Source organism: Nannospalax galili, unplaced genomic scaffold, assembly GCF_000622305.1.
Source record: "Nannospalax galili isolate Female #2095 unplaced genomic scaffold, S.galili_v1.0 scaffold1923, whole genome shotgun sequence".
Classification (NCBI taxonomy): Eukaryota; Metazoa; Chordata; class Mammalia; order Rodentia; family Spalacidae; genus Nannospalax; species Nannospalax galili.
The window spans coordinates 39,948-61,075 of NW_008349084.1; the positions used below are offsets into that span (position 1 = coordinate 39,948).

General features: G+C 38.3%; 2 protein-coding genes across 2 annotated transcripts in view; both read left to right on the forward strand.

Annotated features, from left to right (window-relative positions):
- LOC103744643 (zinc finger protein 33B) overlaps positions 1 to 4,980 on the forward strand; it is a 13,991-nt gene extending 9,011 nt beyond the window's left edge. The window contains exon 4 of the mRNA XM_017801459.2: positions 2,599 to 4,980. Coding sequence (XP_017656948.1) covers positions 2,599 to 4,493 — 1,895 coding nt within the window. The 3' untranslated portion in view covers positions 4,494 to 4,980. The remainder of the gene's footprint in view (positions 1 to 2,598) is intronic.
- Positions 1 to 21,128, forward strand: part of LOC115066749 (zinc finger protein 33B-like) — a 38,477-nt gene that overhangs the window by 4,468 nt on the left and 12,881 nt on the right. The window lies entirely within an intron of this gene.

Below are 21,128 nucleotides of genomic sequence, written 5' to 3' on the forward strand. Positions count from 1 at the left end.
CAGAAAGCTGTCAGATCCCCTGGAACTGGAGTTATGGCCAGTTGTTAGCTCCCATGTGGGTGCTGGGATTTGAACCCAGGTCTTCTGCAAGAACAGCCAGTGTTCTTAACCACTGAGCCATCTCTCCAGCTTGAACTTATTTTTAAAATATTGTACATTTGTATGTTTGCCTCGCTAAACTTCATTTGTCCCGTCATTCCTGCTGTTACTCTCCACTACTCTGTTTCTCAGTGCAGTACCATTTACCCATTTTACTTTTATTTTCCTTTATTACCTTTGTTTTTAAACACCCTTACACATACTCATTTCTTCATTCACTAATTTTGGAACTTTTTTTCTTTTGGTTTTTTGAGACTCACGTTCACTATGGAATCCTGACTGGCCTGGGTAGATTAGGCTGGCCTTGAACTCACAGAGATCTGCTTACCTGTTCCTTTCTGGTGTTTAGATTAAGGGTGTTCAGCAGCATGCCAGGCAGGTGTTTGAATTCTTATTCTATGCTAATCATTCTCTAAGAGCTGAGGATATAGAAATGGGCTAAATGATTTTACACAAAACATTAAATATATGCATAGATACTTATTTGAAATGTTCTGTGATAGTACAGACCATCAAATAAATTAATGCAATTTTATGTAGGTAGGGTATTCTACTTTAAGAACTGTCAAGGGGATCTAAGGTCAACACTACAGCAGAAAAATGAGAGAAGTTAATCAGTGAGCCGGTGGGATTCTGCATTATTAGCAAGGCCAGCAGTGACTGCTGAGCCCTTGGACAGGAATGTGCTTGGTATTTTTTAAGAACAACAAATGCCACAGTGACTGAAAGGAAGTAGTTAACATGGGGAGGATCATCCTGTGTCAGAGAGGTAGTATGTAGTCTAAATGATGGGACTATTACAGGCTTTGTTGAATAATTTTATTAGTGGATTTTTCAGCAGACAAGCAGCAGGTGATATACGTTCATATATGATCTCTCCTAAATCAGCAGAGAAAAATTTAAGGTTACATAAGGGTGTAAGGATATAATGGGTGAACATTTCCCAACTTTATCAAAATATATAAAAGTGACATATTCAAAAATATAAATTAAGGACTGGGGAAATGACTCAGCAGTTAAGAGAACTTGCTCTTGCAGAGGACCCAAGTTTGGTTCCCAGCACCCACATGGTGGCTAACACCTGTCTGAAACTCCAGTTCTAAGGGATCCAATGCCCTCTTCTGACTTCCATGGGCATTGCACTAAACATACATGCAGACAATACACTCATACACATAAAATAAAAATAAATTTAAAAAATATGAATTAACATTGTGCAAATAAGTTCAGGGAAATCTTTGCTGAAGGTATATGCTGAGTAAATCACACTCATTAATTATAATTCAAATAAGACATTACTTCTAGGGAATGACATGCGTTTTTCATCGGACCATGGTGGAAGAAGTTCCTCTTTAAGGACTGAAAGAAAAGAACTCTCAAACACTGTAAGTCTTCTGAAAATGTATTTATGAAAGAAAAGGAACTAAAAATACAATAAGATAAAAGAAAACTAAGAGATTGTGTTGCTAGCAAATGTTCCTTTAAAATGATTAAGAGGAAGTTCTTTAAGTAGAAAGTGAATGTCACAAGACTTTGAACTTCATTAAAGAATTGTGGTACCTCTGGACTCAGACATTCTAGCAGTATTTTTTAACTTGGAGAGAAACTTTCTATCTGGAAATAATTTTCCTTGTCACTTCTAGACTCAGCAAACTACATAGATATGGGCTGTTTCTTCTATGTTTAAATATTTATTTCTTTAGTAGCAATTAAAATACATAGTATTCTTGGGACTAGAGAGATGATTCAGTGGTTAAGAGCACTTATTGCTACTGCAGAGGGTGCAGTTTTCATTCTCAACACCCACCTGACAGCTCAAAATTCCCTTTTAATCTACTTCTGAGGCATCTAATGCACTTGTCTGGCCTCCATGGGCATTTGCATGCATGTGATACACATAAACTAAAGCAGGCACACATACCTACATGTGAAATAAATAAATAATGTAGAAATAAATTGTAGTATTCTCTGTCTCCCCACTATACTATCTTCATTGATTGTCATTGGTTATGTCATTTTCCCTCCTTACATCAGTCCTTACAATTTTTTGGAGGATGCATGGAGAGATGTAGATTATTATTTCTACATTGGAAATCACCATGGTTTGTCATAGTCATGTTCCCCTCCTTTTTTTGCTGTACTAGATCTTCTGTTTGTTTTTAAAATTTTTATCACAATTCATGGACTAGAAAAAAATGTGTATATACAATTATTTTTATTCCAGGAAACTGAACAAAAGAAAACCACAGTGAACTATGGCACAGGATTTTGTAGAGAGATATTATTTCATAAAAAATGTACTAATGTTTATACAGTAAGATTAATTTTTCTTATTTCCAGAAACTTGGAAAGCTGGTTGCTCAAATGACAGGAGCCAAGAAAACCAACCTAAATATTCATGGAAAAATGCATTCATGAATAACAAAATGCTGATTAGTGAACAAGGTAATGAAATAGGAAACCCATTTAACTTGGACATAAATTCATTTCTTTCCATAGAAATACCCTGTAAGTATGACTCACATGGAATTAATTTCAACAATATTTCAGAATTACTTATTAGGAAAACTAACTTAAGAAAAAATCTGGATGAATTTAATACCTGTGGAAAATTATTGTTCAACATTAAATGTGAGAAAACCCTTACTAGAGAGAAAAGTGAAGTTTTAAAAAATAAAGCTACACCTGATGATCATGCAAGTCCTATTCAGCATGAAAAATTCGAGACTTTAGAGCATGCTTTTGAATATAATGTGTGTCAGGAAGCCATCCTGGGAAAGAAAATGTTCAATCCACACAAGCATGAAAGCACAGAAGATAGAGACTATGAATGTACTGCATATGGGAGAACTTTCTCTGACGGTTCATCACTGGTGTTCCCTCGGCTGTCTCTCACTGAAGAGAATCACTGTGAACTTAATGATTGTGAGAAGTCCACGGCTTTCCAACATGATGGTGTGCGTATCAAACACTGTGAGCATAATAAAATGGAGAATAATTTTAGGAGGAAGTTATGTATCTCACAAGTTCAAAAAACTCATAAAAGACAGAAGTACTTAGAGTGTAGCAAAGCTTCCTGTGAGAAGTCACATCTCATAGGACATCAGACAGCACACACAGGAGAGAAATGCTTTCAATGTGATATTTGTGGAAAAACCTTCTGGGACAAGTCAAACCTCACTAAACATCAGAGAACACATACAGGAGAGAAGCCCTATGAATGCAATCAATGTGGGAAAGCCTTTAGCTACAAGACATCTCTCAGAGTGCACCAGAGAACACATACAGGACTGAAACCCTATGAATGTTATGAATGTGGAAAATCGTTTTTTACAAATTCACACCTTACAGTACATCAGAGAACACATACAGGGGAGAAGCCCTTCGGTTGTCCAGATTGTGGGAAATCCTTTTGTCAAAAATCACAACTTACTGTACATCAGAGAACACACACAAATGAGAAACCTTATGGATGTCCAGATTGTGGAAAATCCTTTGGTCAAAAAAAACACCTAGAACAACATCAGATAATTCACATGGGGAATAAGCCCTACGTATGTAATATATGTGGTAAAAGTTTCTACCACAAGTCAGTACTCACCAGGCATCAGATAACACATACAGGATTAAAACCTTATGAATGTTATGAATGTGGGAAGGCCTTCTGCTTAAAATCAGACCTCACAGTTCATGAGAGAGCACACACAGGAGAGAATCTCTTCACATGTTCAGAATGTGGGAAATTCTTTAGCCGTAAGTCAACTCTCTCTCAACACTTGAGAACACATACAGGGGAGAAACCGTATGAATGTCAGGAATGTGGAAAAATATTTTATGATAAGTCATACCTGGCTACACATAATAGAACACACACAGGAGAAAAACCCTATGAATGCAACAAATGTAGGAAAACCTTCTGCCAAAAGTCACAGCTCACACAGCATCAAAGGACTCATACAGGGGAGAGACCCTATGAATGCGGTCAGTGTGGAAAAGCCTTCTGCCACAAGTCAGCTCTAACTGTACATCAGATGATTCACACTAAAGAAAAACCCTATAAGTGTAATGAATGTGGCAAATCATTCTGTGAGAAAGCAAAGCTCATTTCACATCAAAGAACACACACAGGGGAGAAACCCTATGAATGTAATGAATGTGGGAAATCCTTTAGTCATAAATCATCCCTCACAGTACATAACAGGACTCATACGGGGGAGAAATCTTGTCAGTGTAATGATTGTGGGAAAATCTTTTACCGTAAATCAGCCCTTACTAGGCATCAGAGATCACACACAGGGGAGAAACCATACGAATGTAACATATGTGGGAAAACCTTCTCTCGAAAGTCAAACCTCATTGTACATCAGAAGTTACATGTAAGAGGAGTGTCATGAATAACGTGAATAGTATGTTTAGTCACTTGTCAGTCCATGTTATATTTCAGGGTGTATACATTGAAGAAACCTCTGTTGACATACTGAATGTTCAGTAACTTTTAGCCACAAACTAAACTTTATTTCAGATTAGTGCAAAGTGATAAACCCATAGGCAGCAACAAATTTCAGGATAACCTTCATTACTAGGTGACATCCTAAGTTACTACTGGTATAAAACCTTGTACTTTTTTATATTTTAGACAGGGTCTCCCATAGTCCCCAGTAACCTGGAACTCACTGTGTAGACCATGCTGAGCTCTATCTCACAGAGATCTGCCTGCCTCTGCCTCTCGAATGCTGGGATTAAAGGCGTGTGCCACCACACCCAGCATAAACCTTATGCACTTTTAACATTAACAGTTTTAGGAAAAATGTAAATTTGTTTATGTTAGAATTTATATTAAGAAATTTTTCAATTTATGAAATAAACATCAAAATTTTTGCTTAGAAATATTTCACCTGTGTTGTGTTTTATACAATAGTTCTCTTTAGAAAACAAGCAACTTGTAGGAGTATGTTGTAGACTGTAGGAGTGACTTTTACAGTATAGATATAATTTAGACTAATGACTTTCACTTAAACTTGCATCCAAAAATTATTATGTAAACCATCTCACTGATCCATGTGCTCCTCTTCTGACCTGGGCACCTGGCCTTAATTTCTATGGATTCCAACTTGCCCTCCACCCAAGATAGTGAATAAATGTAGGTATGCATGGTTAACATATCAAAGCATGGAAACAGCATGTTTTTATCCTTGAAAACGATGAGAATTGAGAAGTTTGTCTGCAATTATTTGATATTCTAGGCCTAGGATTCCAAAGGCAAGATTCTTTGATAAGGGTAAACCTAGTTCCTACTTCCCCAATTCATGCTGGAGATACTGTCTCAATAAAAGAATGAGTGAAACCTGGCTGGAGGGCAAAGTTCTAGAAGACATCTGAAGGGACAGGTTCTCAAGAGTTCGGTCCCACTATTGACTTTAAATGGAATGCCAAGAATCAGACTGTTTCTTTATTCAGGCATATCTATAATGTGCTTTATTAACACCACAGTATACCATGTCTTTAATTTGTTTTTCAATGAAAACTGCAGATTTACAGTGAGTACACAGAATTTGCTGAGCCTGGTGGTTCATGCCTGTAATCCTGGGAGACTGACTCAGGAAGATTTCCATGAGTTTGAAGCTAGCCTGGGCTACATAGTGAGTATCAGGCCAGCTAGGTACAGAGCAAGACCCTGTGTCAGAGAGAAACAAAACAAGTAGTAGAGAAAATTCTCATCTGCCCTTCATTAACCTTATTTTAATGGCATGTAATTTAGCCATATTACATTCTGAAGCACAAGATACTGATAATGTGCTGCTAATTCAAATACAGAATGTATTTAGATTACATTCATTTTCACATGTGCCCTGGGCTTTCTTTTTAATGTTACCAAGTCTTACCATTTGTAAATTTAACTAACTATGAGCTAGTTAAGTTATACAATCAAAAAGGAATTTGGAGTCTAGTGCTTCATGATTACAAAGGAATCAGGATTAAACGTCAGGAAATTTCTGTTTGTTAAACACCCTACTTCTTCCTTCTTAACCCTGGGAATTACTTGAATCTAATGATTTTTTTTAAACATAGATAATAGAATAATGCAGTCACCTTAAACATCTGTGATAAGTGTCCTTAATATGTACAGAATTTACTTATCACCAAGTGCTAAGTTACATGATGTATGTATGTATGTATGTTTTTGAGCTGTGGACATACAGCTCAATTAAGTAGAATGTTTGCTTAACATGTGTTTATTCTCCCCCAACAATGGGGTGAAAGTATGTATGTTTTCCTGTGTAAAGTAGAAGTTAGCATAATTATAGGTGGCAAGTAGGTATTCCAAGCTTTGTATTACATTGAGGGATTCTAAGCCCCAGAATAAGATTTTAAAATGGAGGCTCTGGAGTTATTATTTGACTCCAAAGCTACAAGTAGAAATGTTTCTTTTTCTTGTTTTCAAAAAAGGAATTTATTTTGTTCATGTGGCGGTCTAGGTCCTCATCCATATTCCTATTTGTTACAAGTATGCAAATTAATATCAAAATCTATAAGCAGCTACACTTCAAAACAGGCCTCAGAGCTAGATAGGAGGCTCAATGTGCATAGCACAATGTTGCTCAGAGTGGCTGGGTTCTAACTTCAGAGGTCTTATGGATGCAGGGACAGATGTGGGCTCTCAGAGCCTTTGTGTGTGTGTGTGTGTGTGTGTGTGTGTGTGTGTGTGTGTGTGTGAGAGAGAGAGAGAGAGAGAGAGAGTGAGTGTATTGCCTGCACCTGTATTGTGCAGTGCCCAAGGAGGTCACAAGAAAGCATCGGATTCCCCTGGAACTAGAGTTATGGATGGTTGTTAGCCACCATGTGTGTGCTTGGAATCAATCCCAGTTCCTCTACAAGAGCAGCCAGTGCTCTTAACCTCCCAGCCATCCCTCTAGCCCCCCGAGATTTTTAACAGTATGAATAAGTGTGTTGAGGTGGACCAAGGCTAGAAGTAAGTTTGAGTGGGTTTTTTATCGAGAAGATAAAGGTCATATACTATAGATTATAAAAATAATCCAATATTACATATTAGAGTATAGAAGTAAAGTACACTGTCCTAATATTAAATTAAGTAAACAGATTAAGAAAATGAAAAATAAGATGAAATTAAATCCAGAGTAAGGAGAAAAAAAGTTAGTGAAATTAAAAGAAAATAAAACCAAAAACTAATCTCTGCTGGGAAGGTGGCTTAGTTAGTAAATTACCACACAATCAGATCCCCAGCACACACACAAATGCCGGGCAGGCACAGTGGCCTTTCTGCAATTCCAGCACTTGGGAGGTAGAGACATGATACCTCCAGAGTAGGCTGGCTAGCTAAACTAGCCCAATCAGTGAGCTCCAGGATGAAGTGAGAGAGGTTACCTCAACGTGTAAGGTGGACATGATTGAAGAAGACAGCCCACATCAACTTCTGGACACACATACCGCCACATACATATGACCACACATATATACCACATGTGTATACACATACAAAAAACTGAAAAGGTCAATAAAATTCATAAAGCTTCAGCTAAGTAAACCAATTTAAAAGACATAAGCTTCTAGTATCAGAGAGGCTACAAATCCATAGACACTAAAATGATTAAGAAATATTATAGACAGCCCTGCCCATAAATTTGATGACCTATCTATGATGGTTTGAATGAGAATGTCTCCCATGGGTTCCAAGTATTTGAACACTTGGCCCCCATTTGGTGGTGCTGTTTGGGGAGGGCCATGGAACCTTTAGAAGCTATGGTCATGCTGGAGAAAGCATGCCGCTATGGGCGGATGTTGAATTCTTAGCCACAGCCCATTTCCAGTCTGGCTTTCTGCTTTCTGTGCTACTTGAAGATAAGAGCTCTCAGCTTTCTGCGCCAGCTGCCTTCTCCTTCCGTGCCTCCTTTTATGTTGATAAAAGTTCAACACACTAGGATGGACTTTTATTCCTCTGGAACCAGAAGCCAAATAAACTCTTCAGCTTCTATAAATTCTCTTGGTCGTGGTGTTTTATCACAGCAACAGAAAAGTAACTAATACACTAGCCTAAGTGGATGAATTCTGTAAAAAATTCATGTGAGGATAACACATTAACAAATAGGCATATTTTGAGAATTTTATTTATAATCTTAAATGAAAAATTCCAGGACTAGATGAATCCAACACCCAACTCAGACATTTCAAAAAAGGAAAACTACTAATATATGTTGAGAAAATAGATGAAATCCTCAATACAATATTATGAAATCAACAGTTTAGGATCATTCAGCATGACCTTGAGGGATTTATTACAGGTATATGAGGCTGGTTCAACATTGAATAATCAGCAATAATCACTGAATAATCAACGAATGCTCCTAACTACTAAGGCATCTCTCCAGCCACCTAACATGATCCCTATGGCTTGAATCTACATGCTTTCTGGCTAAGAAAAGCATTGCTTTTTAGCAGCTTTATGAAGGTCCTAACCAGTGTTTTAAAAACAAAATTTAAAAGGTACACAGCTTTGAAGGTTTTAAGGATTGTTACCAGCCCAAGTGCAGTTGCTTGTCCCAGTAGGCCAGTTAAGTTGAGAGACAGGGTGTTGAAGCAAGAAAGTAACTGTTCTCTAAGGAGTATGAGGACTCTCCTTCCCAAAGCCCATCTTGTCCAGAAGCTGACAGGAGTGGCCTGTTGGTGATCAGTGTCTTGTCAGAGCAAGCAAGCTGGGTGATGTCTAACCGATAACCATTGTTTACTCTTGAGACATTTCTGATTTTCCACAAGTTCTGAAAGGAAAGATCATTTTCCTCAAGCTATTTCTTTCACCAGTTCATTGCATATTAAACAATGGGCAAGCCAGAATGCATGAGTAGCAGCCTGAGGCTCTCTTTCTGATTGTTAGGTGAAGGTGATAACCATTACACTACAGAACACCCCCCCCCTTGCTGATTGTTAAATTCTGCACACTCGCTTCAGTTTCCCAGTGTCAAATGTCAGGATTCTACAGTCCTGTGGAATTTGTGTCAGTCCGTCAGACCTGGCTTATTGCCTAAAGGGGACAATACAAGGAAAAATAAAAGGGAGTACCTCACCTGATGGGAATTGAATACAAATTTGCCTGCTAAAAAAATTATTTTAAAAAATAATTAAAATAAAAACATTTAAAAACAAGAAGAATTTCTCTGTATGCTAAGCTGCAATTTTAAGCATCAGTATCTTACCTCACACCAACCAGTTTTGTAAATGACCTGAGCAAGGTCTACATGGCTACTGAAGCCTCACATGGTAGAGACACCTCACCTTACACCAGTCCATATTCCAAACCATCCGAGCAAGCCTCAAGTCCAAAGGAACCTGTGGGCCCATTTAGTGCTGTCTACTTCCAGAGGAGGCTCCCTGACAAAACTGGATTGCCTGATCTGTATGCATGCTAGCTCTGTTTTCCAAGCATACCTTTTCTGATGTATTTGAGGCTGATCCCTGCCTCCCCAAGTACTGTTGTGTTTAAAAATATAAGAAACTGGGACTGGGGAGATGCCTCAGTGATAAAGTGATTGCTGCAGAGGCATGAGGTCCCAAGTTCCCACCCCAGTGCCCATGTAAAAAGCCAGGCATTAAGACACAGATTTGTACCCTGAACACTGGAAGTGGGGTATGTGGAGACAGACAGATCCCCAGAGCTCCATGGGGTGAGTCTAGGCAAACTGAGCTCCTGATTCAGTGAATAACCACATCTCAAAATATAAGGTGGTGAAGGCAATTATGGACGATATTCCAGCATCAGCCTCTGGCCTTCATATGTGAGCAAACACCACACACACACACACACACACACACACACACACACACACACATATCAAATGGGGACTAGAAGTAACAACAGTTTTTCTAGTACAAAACTCCTAGCTGGTGTACTCGTACTGGTGAAGTTACAGAGAAATTAGAGACCCCCCTACATTGTTGGTGAATTCTCATTCTTTACATTCATAAAATGATGTACCTACTTTATAAAACAATTTGTCAAGTTTTCAAAATGTTGAACATTGGGCAGGCTTGGTAGTGCAAGCCTTTAATCCCAGCTCTTGGGAGGCAGAGGCAGATCAGTCTCTGAGAGTTTGAGGCCAGTCATATCTACATAGTGAGGTCTAAGTGTGCCAGGGTTACATAGTGAGACCCTGTCTCAAAAACAAACAAAATAGCAAAAACTCAAACGTTGTTTGTCTCTTTAGCCCAGAAATTCTACAGCTAACTGCATACTTAAGAAGATATAATCAAACATAATTATTTGTATAGAAATATTCATAGAGTAGTACTCCTAAAAGGCCCCAAAGTGAACAGCCCAAGTGTCTACCAACAAGTAGATAAAATGTAGTATATTCATACAATATAAAATCATATGCCACCAGAAGGAATAAAGTACAGATAGATATTGCAGTATGGATGACTTGGAAACATGCTAAATGAAAGAAGCTAGTCACAAAAGACTAGAGCAGTGTATGAACTGTCCAAAGTAGGCAACTATATGGAGACATGCAGTAAGCACATAGCTGTTTTCTTAGAGGTATAGGAGTTAAGAGAGCTAGGATACAATTGATTACAATATGGTTGCACAGCTGTGTATATGTGAAAGCCCACCGAATTGAACACTTTAAATGGAAGAAATGTATATATTTGAATTACATCTTAATAAAGCTGCCCTTGCAAAAATAGATGAAACTTGAAGTATGATACATGTGTATGAGTAAGTGCACCATAATGAAAGGTTATAAAAGATCCCTAGCTAAATGTGGCACTCTGGAAACAGATACAGGAAGTTCATGAGTTCAAGGCCATCCCTCGGCCACACTGTGAATTTGAAACTTGACTGTAACACTTGAGTCCTTGTCTCAAGCCATATCAGTAACAACAACAACAAAAAATTTCTTAGGTCAAAATTAAGTGTACTGATATGAAACAAAAACCTATCTTGCTATTTATAGTTACAAAAATCGGCTTACAGAACAAACATTATTTGGGCCATTTGAAACCTGTGATTAGGTTCTAGCCAAAGTCTCCCAATCCAGGGATACAATTTGTCTTAATGCTAAGTTTGTATGTTTTCCCATTTGGTTGAACCTTTCCTTTATCAGGAAGCCTTAGCAGTGAGAACAGCTCTATTAAAAAAGTATTATTCCTACTTGAGATATTACTGCTGAACTGCACTGTAGTTTTGGACCTCATGTAGTGGACACATTTAAATCTATTTGTAAATATTGGTGTGTTAAGCAAAAGTTTCATTGTGCCTTCAATCTTCTGGTTGGGTAAATGAATAAATGGCACTAAAAAAACCAATTAGCAAAATTGACTGAATGCCTTAGTGACATTTCTGTTGCTGTGATAAAACACCATGACCAAGGGGACTTATAAAAGTAAGAGTTTATTTAGTTTATTTAGATTCCAAAGGCGCAAGAGTCCATCATGGGAGGGAGGCATGGCGACAGAAGAGGCTGGAGTAGGAGCAGAAGCTAAGCTCTCACATCTTCAAGCAGGCACAGGATGAAGAAAGTGACTGGAGATCTGGCTTAAGAATTCTGTAAGCCCACCCCAGTGACACACTTCCTCCACACCTTCTAAGACCTCCCCAAACGGCATCACTAACTGAGGACAAAATGCTCAAATACTTGCGAGCCTATGAGGGACATTCTCATTTAAACTCCCACACTGAAGCTTTTTAGTTCCTTAGCCAAAGACTCCCATTAGCTCTCCTAATATAAGACCTACACTTTTGGAAAATATCAGTTACCTCCATATAAAATAATTCCTGGGTATCCTATAAAAATGGTTCTTTTTTTTTCCTCCTCCTCCAGGACATCCTATAAAAATGGTTCTTTGGGGCTAGGTATGAAACAGGGTCTCCCTGTAGCCCCAGCTGGCCTGGAACTCACTATGTAGACCAGGCTGACATTGAACTCACAGAGATCTGCCTGTCTCTGCTTCCCAAGTGCTGGGATTAAAGGTGAGCGCTACCATGCCCGGTTCTTAAATTCAGTCAGAATCTCTTTGCTTACTTCCATATCATTCATGTCAGGTAAGTTAAAAGAACAAAAATCTTAACTGACAATCTAACACCAGATGAAATGATAAAGTGAAACATTCAAGAGTCAAATGAAACGTCAGTGGAAAACCAAACCAATAAGATGGACCATGTGGAAGGATGAAGATAAGATAGGGGAATTGGATCATTCAGATAAAATCAGTGGATAATTTTGAAAGTTTGAGTGGAACATATGAGATGTTGGATAAAAAATGCTGGGCATGGTGGCACACACCTTTAATCCCAGCACTTGGGAGGCAGAGGCAGGCAGATCTTTGTGAGTTTGAGGCCAGCCTGGTCTACATAGTGAGTTCCAGGATAGCTGGGACTACGGGGAGACCCTGTCTCAAAGACAAAAAAAAATGTGAATTATGAGAAAGGAAGAAGAATAATTCCATGTCAAAGATTTATAAAATATTATCAATCAAATCACAGAAGAAAATGTCCTAAATCTTAGGAAAGAGAAGACTATCTAGATACAAGAGGAATACAGAACATCAAACAGACAGAAGCAAAAAACAAAACAAAACTTTTTACATCATGTTATAGTCAAAACTTTACTAAAAATCAGATAGTGTATCGACAAGAGAGGGGCTGTACAGGTAGCTTAGCAGTCAAGAGCACTTATTGCTCTTCCAGAGGATGTGAGTTCAGTTTCCAACACCCACATAGTGACTAACAACTGTCTGTAACAATATACTCTTCTGACCTCCTGAGACACATTGTGCATATACACAATGCAGGTAAAATGCTCATACACAAAATAAGTATTTTGTGAAAAAGTGACAAGAGAGGGACCAAGTCAGATATAATGGCATGTTCATTAGAATAACAGCTGATTATTCAGTGGAAGCTCTAAAAGCATAATGGTCCTATTTCAAGTTCTGAAAAACAACAATTGCCAACCCAGATACTACGTTCAACAAAATTATCTGTCATGATGGAGGGAGAAAGAAAAACTTGCCATGATGAAAGCAGGTTGAAGCAACTTATGACCCTTAAGCCAGCTCTCCAGGGTGCAGTGGAGGGACTACTTTGACAGAAGAGCATGATAAACACATCCAGGAAGCTACAAATTTAATATATGAGATATTTGTTCAGCAAATGAAGACTTAAAGAACAACAAACACTACAAGATTAACAAAATGACAGAAATTAATACACATATTTAAATATTAATACTGAATATCAGAGGACTCATCTCCCCAATCTAAAGACATAGACTAGCTTACTACATTAAAAACCAGGATCTGTGTTTTTGCTGCATTCAAGAAACACATCTCTCCATGAAAGATAAGACAGCAGCTTAGGATGAAGGGATGGATAAAGTTATTTCAATCAAATGGAATCAAGAACAAAGAAGGTGCCACTTTTCTGATATCTAACAAAGTAGATTTCAAAACAACACAGGTCAGAAGGGATAAATATCACTTCATATTGATTTAGGGAACAATCCATCAAGAGGATATTGCCATTCTAAACTTATATGCATTGAACAATCAGTTCCTAAAACAAATACTACTGGATACAAGTTACAGATTAACCACAGCACAGCAATACTGGATGACTTCAATACTAATCTCACCAATAGGTCATAGAGCCAAGAAGAGAATAAACAGCAAAATTAAATGACATCATAGATCAAATGGACCTAACAAGTCTGCAGAACTTTCACTCATGCACTACAGAATACATACCATTCTAAGGAATCCAAAGAACTGCCTCTAACATTAATCACATATTAGGACACAAAGATAGTCTCAACAAGTATAGGAAAATTGTAATACCTTCCTATATTCTTTCTGACCACATGGGAATAAAATTAGAACTCAACAGCAAGTGAAACCACACACACACACACACAATAGGACTGGAGAAATGGTTCAGTGATGAGCATTGGTCATTCTTGCAGAGGAATGGATTTGGTTCCCAGCACACACATGACAACTAATAACCATTCATAACTCCAGTTCCAGGGGCTCCATCATCCTCTTAGGGCCCCTGAACACTGCACACACATGATGTACTTACATCCACAGAGGCAAAACACTCAAACATACAATTTTTTTTAATTTAAATAAAAATAGACTTATGGACACTAAACAAAAACTATTGAATAATCACTGACACATGAAAGAAATCATGAAAAACTCAAGTGAAAATGAAAACATATAAAAACCTATGGGATACAATGCATGGAATATTAAAAAGGAAGTTCATAGCTCTAAGTGCTCATATGACAAAATCAAAGAAATTTCAAATAAGGATACATCTCAAGGCCTTGGAAAAACAGGAACAAACCAAACCCAAAACTAGAACATAGGAAAAAGTAATTAAGATCAAGTCTTCATAAATCAATGAAATAGAAATGAAAAAAAAAAGATAGCCAGACACGGTGGCGCACACCCTTAATCCCAGCACTTGGGAGGCAGAGGCAGGAGGGTCTCTGTGAGTTCAAGGTCAGCGTGGTCTACATAGTGCATTCCAGGACAGCTGGGGCTACAAGGAGACCCTGTCTCAAAAAGACAAAAAAAAAAAACTTTATATTCCACTAAATTGGAAAACTTTTAAAAGTGAATTAATATCTAAATGCAGATGGCCCACCAAAAACAATTCAAGAAGAGACTTTTAAAATTCAACAGATACATCACCAGTAACAAAATGGAAAAAAAATCCTAATTTTCAAAAGTCCAGATTCAGATGGACTCACCAGAGAAAATTATAAACCTTTGTAGAAGAATAAAACCAATACTTCTAAAATTATTCAAAGAAATAGAAAAGGAAGAAATACTTCTAATTTCTTTTTACAAAGTGAGGATTACACTGATAGCTAAACCAAATCTCTCTCTCTCTCTCTCTCTCTCTCTCTCTCTCTCTCTCTCTCTCTCACACACACACACACACACACACACACACACACACACACAATGAACAGATATGCAAAAATTCTCAGTAAAATACTTTCAAAGAGCATTCAAGAATGCATGAAGTAGATCATCCACCATGATCTAGTTAGCTTCATTTCAGAGAGTCAGTGATGGCTTAACATACATAAATGAATCAAATCTAATCTGTCACATAAGTGAAATCAAGGTCAGAAATCAAAGGATCATCTCAATACTTGCAGGAAAAAAACTCTCACAAAATCCAACATATTGTAAATGCCTGAGTGACTCAGAAAAGAGTGAATATATATTAACATAATAAAAGCTATACACAACAAACATCATTCTAAATGGAGAAAAATTCAAAAGCATTTCCAAGAAAATCAGAAAAATACATGGATGTCCATTCTCTCCATTCCCTTTTAATATTTTCTGAAGTCTTAGAGTAGTAAGAATGAGAATGAGATGAGATACAAACTAGAAAGAAAGAAGTTTAAGTATCTATTTGAAGATTATTTGTTTTGTACATAGGAGACTCTAAACACTCCTCCAGAAAGCTCCCTAAAGCTGATAAACACACATTCAACAAAGTGCAAGGATGCAAAATTAAGACAGTACCAATGAAAAACATGGAAAAAGAAATAAACAAAACAATCCTGTTAATAGCGTGAAAAAGTACCTTGGAATAAATCTAATCAAGTGAAGGTTTGTACAATGAGAACTTTAAAACACTGACAAAAATAGGGGAAGACATTAGAAACTGAAAAGCCTCTCATGCTCATGAGTTGAAAACACTAATATTTGGAAAAACGGCCATCCTACCAAAGGAATATACAGATTCACTGCAATAACACTCAATCTTGCAACTCTATTCATCATATAAATGGGGGGGGGATCCCAACTTCATAGGGAACTACTCAAGAATCCAGAGATCCAAAACTATCTTGAACAATAAGAATACTATTCAAGGTATTACCATACCTGATTATAAATTATACTAATAGCGATAGAAACAGCATAGTGCTGGCAAGAAAGGAAAGAAAGAAGAAGAAGAAAGAAAGAAAGAAAGAAAGAAAGAAAGAAAGAAAAAGAAAGAAAGAGAGAAAGAAAGAAGAAAGAAAGAAAGAAAGAGAAAGAAAGAAAGAAAGAGAGAGAGAAAGAGAAAGAAAGAAGAAAGAAAAAGAAAGGAAGAGAAAGAAGAGGAAACAAGGGCAGGAGGGAGGGAGAGACAAAGGAAGGTAGAAGGAAGAAAAGAAGGGAGACACCAATACGGATCAATGGAATAGAATAGAGGACTCAGAGATAAACTCACACAACAGTCTCCTGCTTTTTGACAAAGACCAAAAATACACATTGGAGAAATGGCAGCCTTTTCAACAGAAAGTGCTGGGGAAAATGAGTATCCGCATGTAGAAGAATGAAAATAGATTCTTATTCCTTATCTTACACAAAATTAACTCCACGTGGACAGAAATTATTTTTATCATGTTGATTGACACCAAAAAAAAAAAACATTTGACAAGGTTTAACATGCCTTCATGATAACAGTGTTAGAGAAGTTAGGAATAGATGGAGCATACCTCAAAATAATAAAGGCTATCTACAACAAATCTAGGGATAGCATTATATTAAAAGGATAAACAGAGCATTTCCTCTAAAATCAGGAATGAGACAAGGATGTCCATACACCCCTCTCTTATTTAATATAGTGTTTGAAGACCTAGCTATATAGAATTGAACGAAAGAATGGCATAAAAGGGATTAAAACGCAGGAGAGGAAGCGATCAAAATATCTTTACTTGCAGATGGCATGATTCTATAATGCAAAGATCCTGTAGAATCTACTAGAAAATTCTTAGGTCCAATAAATACTTAGAGTAAAAATGCAAGATAAAAACCAATGCAAAAAAAAAAAAAAAAAAAAAAAAAAACAGTCGTCTTCCTATATACCAAAAATATACTCTTAGAAAATGAAATTAAGGAAAGTATCCAATAAAATTAACACCCAGAAAATTAAGTGCCTAATAATACATCTAACCAAAGAAGACACAGACCACTGCAATGAAACCCTCAATAAAATGGAAAGGGAAATTAAGGTCAATGGAAAGATCTTGTGAAAATAACTATACTACCAAAATTAATCTACAGATAAAATGCAATACCGATCAAAATTCCAATGTTATATTTCACAGATGAGGGGAAAATCCAAGAATTCATCTGGAACCACAAAAGGACAAAATAATCCTACAGAGTAAGAACAGAGCCGGAAGCATCACAATACTTGACCTCAAATTATACTATAGAGCTATAGAGATAAAGAGAGCTCGACACTGGCATAGAAACAGACAGACCCATGAAACAAAACAGAGGATCTGTGAGTAAATCATCAAAGCTAGACCTACCTAGTTCTTGTAAAAGGAGACAAAAACACACAATGGAAAAAAAGATAGCCTACTCAAGAAATGGTGTTGGCAAAAGTGGGTTTCTGCCTGCAAAACAATGAAATTAGATTAACAATTTTCACCATGTACAAAAATCAACTTGAACTGTGTCTAAAACCTTAATTTAATACTACCTGAAACTCTGAAACGCCTAGACGAAAATATAGGGAATACTGTTCAGGACACTGGAGTAGGCAAGAACTTTCTGAACAGGGTATCAGCACAGAAATAGTCTCAAGTATCAACAAATGGGATTATATGAAATTTAATAGTTTCTGAACAGTAAAGGAAGCTTTCAGCAGAGCACACAGATAGCCCACAGAATGAGAACATCTTTACCATCTATATATCACACCAGGAGCTAATATCCAGAATTTACAAAGTAATGTAAAAATTAAACGCCCAGGAAATAAAATTGCCAACAGACATATAGGCTAACAAATTGAATACTCAGTTTTCAGAAAAGGAGTACTAATAGCTAACACTTATTTTTTTTAAATGTTCAGCATCCCTAATCATCAGGGAAACAGAAATTAAAGCTACTTGTGAGATACCATCTTACCCCAGTCAGAATGGCTGTCATCAAGAAATCCAACAACAAATGTTGGTGTGAGAAAATGGATCCTTTATTCACTGCTGCTTGGAGTGCAAATTATCACAGCCATTATGGAAATCAGTTTTGAAGTCCCTAAAACTATTAAAAATAGGGCTACCAAGTGACTTAACTATTTCACTCCTGGGCAGATACCCAGAGAACTCTGTACCTTAGTGTAGAGATATGAGCGTCCAACAGCCTATATTTCTGTTGCTGTAGTCACTGTAGCAAGGAAATGGAACCGAACTAGTTGTCCCTCAATAGATGAATGGATAACAAATATCTGGTAGACATTTAAAGCGGAGTATTATTCAGCTCTAAAGAAAAATGAAATCACACAATTGGCAGAAAAATGGATGGACCTAGAATGTATAATATTAAGTGAGGTCACTCAGTCTTAGAAAGTAAAGAAACTGATGTTTTCCTTCATATAAAGATCTTAACCTATATAGTATACCTGTATATATGGAAACAAATGCATGTGTCATATGCAATATTCAGAAAGGGAAAATGGCTAAGTTTTAAAAGCATAGCAATGAGTTATTTAGATTGTACACTTCCTGTACAATCTTTGAATCCTATCTCAAGATTTTCAGTGATCAGTAAGTCCTTATAGGGTAGTGTCCTTACGTGGTTCCATGAGACGCTTATAGGGAAATGTGAATTGTGAATCAAGCTTTTTTTCCATTCTTTGTATATTTGTGTATGCCGTAGTCTTTTTTTTTCTTTAATATTGTCCTAGTTTGTTTCTTCATTGCTGTTACAAAACACTCTGACCATTACCAACTTGGGGAGGAAAGGGTTTATTTAGCTTACATATCCTTGGTCACAGTTCATCCAGGAGCCCAAGGTAGGAACTCAGGGTAGGAACCTGGAGGCAGGAGCTGGAGCACAGGCCATGGAAGAATGCTGATTACTGGCTTGCTCTCCTCCTGGCTCCTGCTCAACCTGCTTTCTTATGCAACACAGGCCCACCTGCCCAGGGATGGCACCACCCACAGTGGGCTAGGCCCTTCCACATCACTCATCAAGAAGATGCCCCTCAGACACAGCCACAGGCCAGTCCAATAGAGGCAATCCCCCAATTGAGGCTCCCTCTACCCAGGTGTGTCAAGTTGACACTAAAGTTACCAGCACAATTGACCCCTTGTTAACTTGACATGCAAACGTCACTATTAAACCATAAACTTTCCAATTTTTGTTCCCAAGATATGATGTTAATATCACAACATAAGACAGTACAACCTTAAAAGCCCCACAATCCTTAAAAAATCCAAACACTTAAACGTCCATATTCTCTTTTAAAAGTCTCTTAACTGTGGGCGGGTGTCTGTAAAATCCAAAACAAGTACTGTCTTATTTCAAAGGGAAGAATTGGGCACACTTAAGCAAAACCAAAGTCCAGCAAAGTAGCTCGAGGCTGGACATCTGTCTGGGATTCACTCATGATCTTCTGGGCTCCATAGGGTTCTGGCAGCTCCACTTCTCTGACTCTACTGTCCACAGCACACACAGCTCATCTCACAGACCCAGGCTGTGGGGTCTCTCCCTTCCCTCATGGGTCATTGGCCACTGGTCCACAAGGACAAAGGGAGCAGAAGTGATGAATGGGGTCAGGACAGCCAGGGAGCACTGACGGAAGAAAGCCCTTCTGGGGCGGCAGGTTCAGTGATACAAACAGCTCCGGACTCAGTGAAACAGCTCCGTTTATTCAGTGGGGGTAGGGAAAATATAGTGTGGAGGCAGTAGCCAATGCTTCAGCTGATAGGTGCTCATAGTATACTTTATTTACATGTGGCAGTAGGCTCCTATCATCCAACTACCGGGGCAATGCCTAATTATCATATAGAAAAATCCTGGGGGTAGTTTTTACTCCAGGTAACTATGCCAGAGGTCATGTTCCAAATAAGGTCAGGCATCCGTGCTTGCACTTTCCAGGTAAGTCAGGAAGAGAGCAGGAGGCCCCCTGCTGAGAAGGGGAGCCCCTTAGAGCTATCTGGACATGGAGGACTACAACCCTAACAGCAGGGTTCCCCAACACCTCAGAGAGGGTTGGGGTTTCTTAGCCACTTCCCCATGGGTATGCTGGGATTTTGTCTGGCTTGAGCTTACATGGAACTTGTGTATGCTGTCACCATTACTATGAATTCATATGTGTAACTTCCCAGCTATCTGGAAAGTTCTATTTCCTTATCATCTCCAAAAAGCTGGGGTCTCCACTGAAACTGAGGCTACACCTTCACCAATGGCCTCTTCTTGCCTCTTGGGGTGAAAAGCCTCAGATTCCATGACCCCTTCAATCCTGGGGTCTTAACTGCAACTGAAGCTGCACTTTCACCTATGGCCTTTCCTAGCCTCTGCATGCCAAGCCTCAGCTGCTTTCTGTGACCCCTTTATGCTTTCAACACCAGAACCATGCAGGAGACTCTTACACATTACTAAGTCCTGCTTCCAGCTTGAGATAGAGGCTTGGGTCCCCTCTCTGTGCTGACCCTGAGGAAATACCTCCCAGAAGACTTCACCTCAGTGATGCTGATCTCTTGTTACTTAGAGCTGATTTTTCAGCCCCAGCTAACCAGCATCCATTGTCTCACTAAAGCAAAGGTTTTGCTTCAGGTTCTGGTCTCTTCTTAATCCTCAGCCCCAGTCTACCAGAACCCACAGATTCTCAATCCAAAAATCTCACATGAACGGCCCTGATAGTCTCCGCTTCCATTTGAAGCTTCACAAGCCAGGCCTCCATCATCTTCAACTCTTTCAGCATAATTGTTCCAAGCTCCACAGCAACAAACTGAACACACAATGGCTTTTCCAGCCCAAAGTTCCAAACACTTCCACAGTCCTTCCCAAAATACCAAGGTCAGGTCTGTCACAGCAGTATTCCACTCTCTGGTACCAATTTCTGTCCTAGTTTGTTTCTTCATTGCTGCGACAAAACACTCTGACCATTACCATCTTGGGGAGGAAAGGGTTTATTTAGCTTACATATCCTGGGTCACAGTTCATCCAGGAGCCCAGGGTAGGAACTCAGGGCAGGAACCTGGAAGCAG